At 45.5% G+C, this 7,796-nt stretch overlaps 1 protein-coding gene across 1 annotated transcript in view; it reads left to right on the forward strand.

Annotated features, from left to right (window-relative positions):
- Positions 1–387: 387 nt before the first annotated feature.
- mafa (MAF bZIP transcription factor a) overlaps positions 388–7,796 on the forward strand; it is a 30,518-nt gene continuing 23,109 nt past the window's right edge. Inside the window, exons 1-2 of the mRNA XM_076158813.1 lie at positions 388–2,596; positions 6,269–6,325. Coding sequence (XP_076014928.1) covers positions 1,650–2,596; positions 6,269–6,296 — 975 coding nt within the window. The 5' untranslated portion in view covers positions 388–1,649 and the 3' untranslated portion in view covers positions 6,297–6,325. The remainder of the gene's footprint in view (positions 2,597–6,268; positions 6,326–7,796) is intronic.

The raw sequence follows: 7,796 nt of genomic DNA on the forward strand, positions 1-7,796 counted from the left end.
TTTAGTGAGATGCAGGATCCAAATATGGCCTGAATGATTCAGCACCGTCCCTCAGACACCATTATGTCGCCACCACTGCACTTTGAGAAAAGTAACCAGTCTGTCTTCACTCATATTTGACTGAATAACAAACACATTTTCTCATTTGCCTAGAACCCCAATGTTTCCTCCAGTAAATCCCTTTACAAATCCCTTTATGCTGTAATAACACTTTACATATCTGATGAAGATGGAGTCCACTTGTGTTGCTCTTCATCCTTTTTAGACTTCATGTTTCTCAGCTCAGCAACCACAACAATAAGAGAGCTTTTACATTTGAGCAATTAAAAACAAAACTAACAAAACCATTCTTAGTTTGATCAAACACGTTCTCTGTCTGTATTCTGGTGAATCACATTTATTTAACCCTTTAGAGTGAACAGGAAGTGCAGGGATAAGGAGGCAGGACTTTTATGACACGGCAGTAATGAGAAGTATCAGAACTCTGACCTGAGATAAGCTGCTGTAATCTGCAGCTGTGTGCTCAGATAAAAGTCACTTTATGGCTCTGAGGATAAAATGTGAGCGATGGAACACTGGGTTCACTTTGACTGAAAACATAAACTTCACACACTCACGCTCTTCCATAGAAACAAAACAGATGAGCAAAATATTAAGATACTATGTGTGTGTGTGTGTGTGTGTGTGTGTGTGTGCGTGCGTGAGAGAGAGAGAGAGAGAGAGAGAGAGAGAGAGAGAGAGAGTAGTGTGAGTATTCTTTTCCTGTTCTTACTTGCACCATCCAGGCGCCATGTTTAAAGGCTCATGTGTTCGAGTGTCCAAAAGGTGGCAGTGTTGAGTTTTATACAGAGCTGCTTTAAACCTCGAGTGTAAAATGATTCCCTTGTGTTATAACAGTTAAACATCACTTACACGTTCTCACCACAAAGTAACGATGTTTCACTTTTAATAACTATGTTACATTATAGATAACTATGATGACATATAACTGCACGTGAAATTCTCTCTCTCTCTCTCTCTCTCTCTCTCTCTCTCTCTCTCTCTCTCTCTCTCTCTCTCTCTCTCTCTCTCTCGTAATGCTTCACTTACCTCATATCAAATCCACATATCAGTGTTAGATATGCCAGATATGTTAGATGTGCCAAATAAAGTAAATAGTTTGGTTGAAGTTGTCAAAGTGTTCAAACGTCCCAGCTGACAGTCAGCTGATGGCCTTAGTGTGTAATATATTAATGAGCTGTGTGATTCGGCGATGCCATTGGCTGCTGGACCGAGTCCGTTTGTCATTCTCAGCCTGACGTCATCGCGGCTCCAAAGCTCTTAAACTCTGTGCTGTCGAAGAAGCTGCGTGGACTGTGCGGCGTGGACTGTGCGGGACTAAACTCACTCCGCAGAATGCGTGAAGTGTTAAATGTTAGAGGCAGAAAAGTGCAGAGTTTCTGATGCTGAAAACGAATCCCGCTGCTGTGGTGCGCGGCGACACCGCGGCGTCTGTGCACTAAAAGACAAAGTCCTCACACACGTCCGAAGGTCTGCGGCTGCACACAGGAGCTGAAAATCATTTTCCACTTTCGCTAAACACACGCAGAAAAATCAAAGTGGCTCACGTCCTCCAGAACCAGGTCGGTGCGTGGAGGAGCGGCAGGAGGATGGCGTCCGAGCTGGCGATGAGCGGCTCCGAGCTGCCCAGCAGCCCCCTGGCCATGGAATATGTTAATGACTTCGATCTGATGAAGTTTGAGGTGAAGAAGGAGCCGCTGGAGCCTGAGCGCAACATCAGCCAGTGCAGCCGCCCGATCGCCGGGGGATCCCTGTCTTCCACCCCGATGAGCACGCCGTGCAGCTCGGTGCCTCCTTCCCCCAGCTTCTCTGCGCCCAGTCCGGGCTCCGGGAGCGAGCAGAAGACGCACGTTGAGGATTTTTACTGGATGTCCGCGTACCAACAGCAGCTGAACTCGGAGGCGCTGAGCTTCAGCCCGGAGGACGCGGTGGAGGCGCTGATCAGCAGCGGGCAGCAGCTGCAGGCGTTCGATGGCTACGCCCGCGGGCAGCAGTTCTCCGCAGCCGGGGCAGGGGGCTCCGTGCCCGGGGAGGAGATGGGCTCCGCCGCGGCGGTGGTGTCCGCAGTTATCGCCGCCGCCGCCGCTCAGAACGGAGCGCAACACCACCACCACCATCACCACCACAGCGGCAGCCTCCTCCAGGCGCCCGGCGGGCAGACCGGCGGCTCCTCCGGGACGAACCACGCACACATGCGAGCGGAGGACCGATTCTCCGACGACCAGCTGGTCACCATGTCGGTGCGGGAGCTCAACCGGCACCTGCGGGGGGTCAGCAAGGAAGAAGTAATCAGGCTGAAGCAGAAGCGCAGGACCCTGAAGAACCGAGGCTACGCGCAGTCCTGCCGCTACAAGCGCGTCCAGCAGCGGCACGTCCTGGAGGGCGAGAAGACGCATCTCCTGCAGCAGGTAGAGGCGCTGAAGCAGGAGGTCTGCAGGCTGCTGCGGGAGCGGGACGCCTACAAAGACAAGTACGAGAAGCTGGTGAGCAGCGCGTCCAGCAGCGACCACAACCCTTCATCCCCAGAGTTCTTCATGTGAGTGGAACAGAAAAAGTTTTCAGAACTTTAATTTGTCACATTTGATTTTTTTTCTTTTTTTTTTACATTTATACATTTTTGGAAACAAAGTCTGTCGCCTGTTTTTACATTTGAAGGTGCCGAACACCTTCATCACCTCCTCCTCCTCCTCACTGTTCATCAGTCAGGAGGCTTCACCGTTTTTCATTTGCACTGTTTGATAGTGGAAGTTGATGTTGACTCAGTGTGCATGCCTGCGCTGAGTCAACGCTCATGTAAACTTCATCAACTTCTTCATCACTTTTCTTTGGATTCAGTTCACTTCATGGACGCGCTGAATTTAGCTTTTCATCTTTCTTTTTGCTGCATTTGTGGATTTTTTATTGGAACTTTGTGTTATTGAAGCGCCTGCATGCGGGACGTGTGGGGTTGATGCTTTGATGAGGATGATGATGATGATGATGATGATGACTCCAGCATGGCTTCACTCTTCATTCATGGTCACTTTTTGGGACGCAAACAGACAAATGGACTTTAGTCTGTTGCTTCATTTTCTTATTTAATATTTGTTTTGTGCATTAACACACTTTGCTTTAAAGGAGCTGAGGTTCAGAGTTTTATGATCGAAGTGATAATAATAATTAGTATCATTGATGTTTGGAGACTTTGGCTCCGCTCCAATCAGCACACGAGCGAGAGGATCGATCACCAAACATTTGATTATTATTCAGCTTTTGAAAATATGTTGATGTATTCTGAATTGAAGAGCACTCGAGCTGTCGCTGATTGGAGGGAAAGGAAAGCGAGCAGCAGCATTTTGTTACGAAAAACAAAAATCGTAACATTTTCATATTTTATCATTTCAGGTAAAACTCCTTTGTTTTGACCGAAAATCACTGTTTTGCAAAGCAATAACGATATGATATTAAAAATCAATAATGTCTGGACATTATCAGATTGGCAGGGATCGATACGTTGCCAACATTCGCTAATAAATCTCAAAATATGTTTATTAATTTTTTATTTTATATATAAAGTATAAATATATCTATATCTATATTTTGCTGTGCAAAATGATTTCACTCACTAAAACCATATTGATGTTTTTCATTCCATTCAATTCAATGATGCAATAAATGTGTGTGAGTCTTAATATGTTTGTGTTGATTTGTTAATAATCATAAAGATGAAGAGGAGGTGAAAACATGATGAAGAACATTTTCACTCTTTGATCTTTTTGTTGGAATCAAAGAAATAAACGGCTTCATTTCAATTTACACAAACAAACTATTTAAATAAAAACACAAGAATTTGTTTTGAATGTTCTTAACGATCGATTATGGATTGATAGTTTATATTCACTTTATGTAATATTCGTTTTCAGAATCAATGAAAACACACACACACACACACACACACACACACACACACACACACAGACACTCTTACTAATTAATTATATTTCATCTTCATTTGTATTAAGAATAAGAATCAAACAGGGTCACAGAACAAAAACAAAAATATAAACACAAAGAAATTATTATATTATGGCATATTTATTGTAAAGAGTGTGTGTGTGTGTGTGTGTATGTTTTCTTCATAGGTTTATGTATTTAAATTAAGTGTGCATTTAAGTTGCTGTGTGTGTGTGTGTGTGTGTGTGTGTGTGTGTGTGTGTGTGTGTAAGGGTTGTAGTATTAGAGTAAATGTTAAATGAAATTTACTAAAATATGTTGATATTCAGGTTGGGGTCAGGGGTCACAGTGGAGAGCCAACGACACTAAAGTGAACTGCTTCATCACACCATCATCACATTTTCAACATGGAATTAATTCTTAGCACTTACACACACACACACACACACACACACACACACACACACACACACACACACACACACACACACACACATTCTTTACCTGGATCTCATCTTCACTGTGCTGACTTTTACTTCCAACCAAATGTATTCTTCACTCTAAACTCAGCTGTCCTCCTGAAAGTGTGCGTTCGTGCGTGCGTGCGTGCGTGCGTGCGTGCGCGTGCGTGCGAGCGCGTGCGTGCGTATGAAAAACTTCCTGGCTCCTGGCTCTCTCCAGGGTCCCGGCTCTTTAAGGGGCCCCGGCTCTCTACAGGGTCCCAGCTCTTTAAGGGGCCCCGGCTCTCTCCAGGGTCCCGGCTCTTTAAGGGGCCCCGGCTCTCTCCAGGGTCCCGGCTCTGTACAATTTGTGGGCTCTGTATGTTCAAAGTGTCTGGTGTGTTTGTGTGTGTACAGGTTGTGTGTGTGTGCAGGTTGAAGTGTTGGTGAGTCACAGCGGAGATGAGAAGACGATTTATTCTGTCTGACTTGTTTTTGTTCGCTGCTTGACTTTTGTCTTTTCATTGGTTAGTGAGCAGGTGAACACGTATGTTTGCTTGAGCAGGTGAACACGTATGTTTGCTTGAGCAGGTGAACACGTATGTTTGCTTGAGCAGGTGAACACGTATGTTTGCTTGAGCAGGTGAACACGTATGTTTGCTTGAGCAGGTGAACACGTATGTTGGTTTAGGCTGCTGGCTGAACTTGGTGTCTTCATTTGGTCCTCCTGTTGTTGCTGTTGCTTCATTTCATCATGATTGTGATGTTTAACGTGTGTGTTATATTCATGATGATGCGGAGCTAAAAACCACAAACATCTAAATATCAAAATCCTTCATTTATACTCCTTTTTGTATATTTATTTATTATGTTTATTTATTTTATCACATTTATCCTTCATTTATTGTCTTTGTTTGGATAGACAGGATGCATCACCGGCGTGCATCCCCAGCTGAGGGGAAACACACAGACACAATAAAGCCCTCTAAGCATTTATAACATTTTAAAAGAAGGAGAATGACGAAGTCAATAATGAACAGAACACTTTAATGTTCATGATGTCATCGATGGTGAAAACACAACAAACTGCACGTTTAGTTTACAGCCGTCACACATACAGACGTTTGGAAGAGGAAGTGAAGAAGAGAAACAAAAGAGCAAGAAGAAGTAGAAGAAGAGTAGAGGAAGAGTAGAGGAAGAGTGTTAGCGCTGCACTTTGATGCAGTCAGGCTCATTTCCTGTCTCTAAATCCTAAATGCCCTGAAATTACAATGACACACACACACACACGCACACACACACACACACACACACACACGCACACACACACACACACACACACACACACACACACACACGCACACACACGCACACACACGCACGCACACACACACACACACACACACACACACACACACGCACACACACACACACACACACACACACACAGTGAACACACAGTGATGTCGTAGCGTTCTGTGGTTTGATGAAGATGTGTGACTCCTTCCTTCACGGGCTGAGAGGAGGAAGTGCGTCTGACTCACACATGCTGGCTGTGACGAGAAACCTGACGGGAGCAGAATGGAAGTTTGCCCTTAAACACACCGGCACAGCTTCAAAGCAGAGGCAGGGACTTTGCTCAATGGTTGTCCACTTAATTAGTGTGTGTGAAAGCTGTGTGTGTCCTCTCATCCATGCATGGCCATCAGAAGGACTATGACTCATTCTTTCTTTCTCCAATAAGCAAACCTGATTGAAGTGTGTGTGTAATTGAAGTGTGTGTGTGTGTGTTTATATGAATCGATTGATGTTTTTCCTGTTTTCTGCTTTTTCAGGTCGTCAAGAAAATTCCTTCATCTGTGACTGCAAATCCAACCTCTTCCATCCCCACGGTAACCAGATTCAAACACCTCCAACATCTGTGTGTGTGTGTGTGTGTGTGTGTGTGTGTGTGTGTGTGTGTGTGTGTGTGTGTGTATACAGTATAAATGTGTTTGTGTGTGTATATATATATATATGATGACAAAGCACACACACACACACATCTGTCAGTGTTTCCTAACATGTATGTGCTGTGCTGTTGGTTCACATGTAACTGAAGCACACACACACACTTTCTGTCTGAGCGGTTATTTTAAGCCATGAAGAAGGAGCATGTATGTGTGTGTGTCACGTATGAAGCTGCTGCTCATTGTTACTGATGGTGAGGATGACAGCAGAGTGTGTGTGTGTGTGTGTGTGTTTTTGTGTGTGTGTGTGTGTGTGTGTGGCCTTGCTGAAGCAGTGATGATGGTGATGATGAGGGCAGATGGAGTTAAGATGAAGACTTTTCTTCTCCACTGTGACTTTGTGCTGTACAGAAAATAAACGGCTACGTTAAACCGATGACAGGGCGTCTGTCAGCCTCCTCTATGTACGGGTGGGGGGGGGGGAGGAGGACAGGCTGAGTGATGGAGCTGGAGAGCCCGGTCTCTGCGTCCTTGCCGGGGGAAAAGCTTCTGACTGGACACTGAGTCAGCCACACTCACACTTTGGGCTGGAAGTGGCAGCTTGTCCCATCTTTGACTGTGTGTGTGTGTGTGTGTGTGTGTGTGTGTGTGTGTGTGTGTGTGTGTGTGTGTGTGTGTGTGTGTGTGATGAAGTTTGGCTCACTCAGGGGTTCAGCGTGCAAACAGGGATGAAGTTCAGGGCCCAGCAGGGAGCTGAAGCACTCAGAACGCTGACAAAGATAAAATGCCAGCTGTGTGTGTGAGTGTGAGTGTGTGTGTGTCCGCTGTAAGTGTTTGAGAGAGCAAATATAGAAGCAGGAAGCAGGCTGCTGTGTTTGTCTGTGTGTGTGTGTGTGTGTGTGTGTGTGTGTGTGTGTGAGAGCAGTGTTTAGAGCACTCAGCTGGAAAAAGAAACCGAAAACTCTGGAGTGAAAAGAAGCGACGTTCACACAACAACAGAGCGGCAAACAGAGCAGCAAACAGAGCAGCAGAGCTCCATCCAGGCTCCCACACTGGAGGACAGAGAGCATCCTGACTGCAGTCTTCTCCATGTTAGCTCCCATGATGCTTTGCCTGCAGAGCTGACTCAGCACTCACAGAAACACAATTAGCAAAGTGGAGTTAAATGGAGAAACGCAGCAATAAATCTTTTCTCTTTCTCCAAACACACGGATCTAAACTTTGCTTCCTTTGTGATGTTCTCAGCTGAGCCCAGAGCCAAGAGAAGGAGGGAACATTCCAACATTCCAGAGTCTCTGCATGGATCGCTGTATTTATAACCTGAAGTCTTTATTTAGTCGCTCCTCCTCCTCCTCCAGTTTCCAAGAGGCAGGTGGAGCAGAGAGGAGGAGAACGAGGAGAGAGAGGAGCAGAA

This window comes from Genypterus blacodes, unplaced genomic scaffold (assembly GCF_046128005.1).
Source record: "Genypterus blacodes isolate CSIRO-AG114 ecotype Tasmania unplaced genomic scaffold, CSIRO-AGI_Gbla_v1 ptg000088l_1, whole genome shotgun sequence".
Classification (NCBI taxonomy): Eukaryota; Metazoa; Chordata; class Actinopteri; order Ophidiiformes; family Ophidiidae; genus Genypterus; species Genypterus blacodes.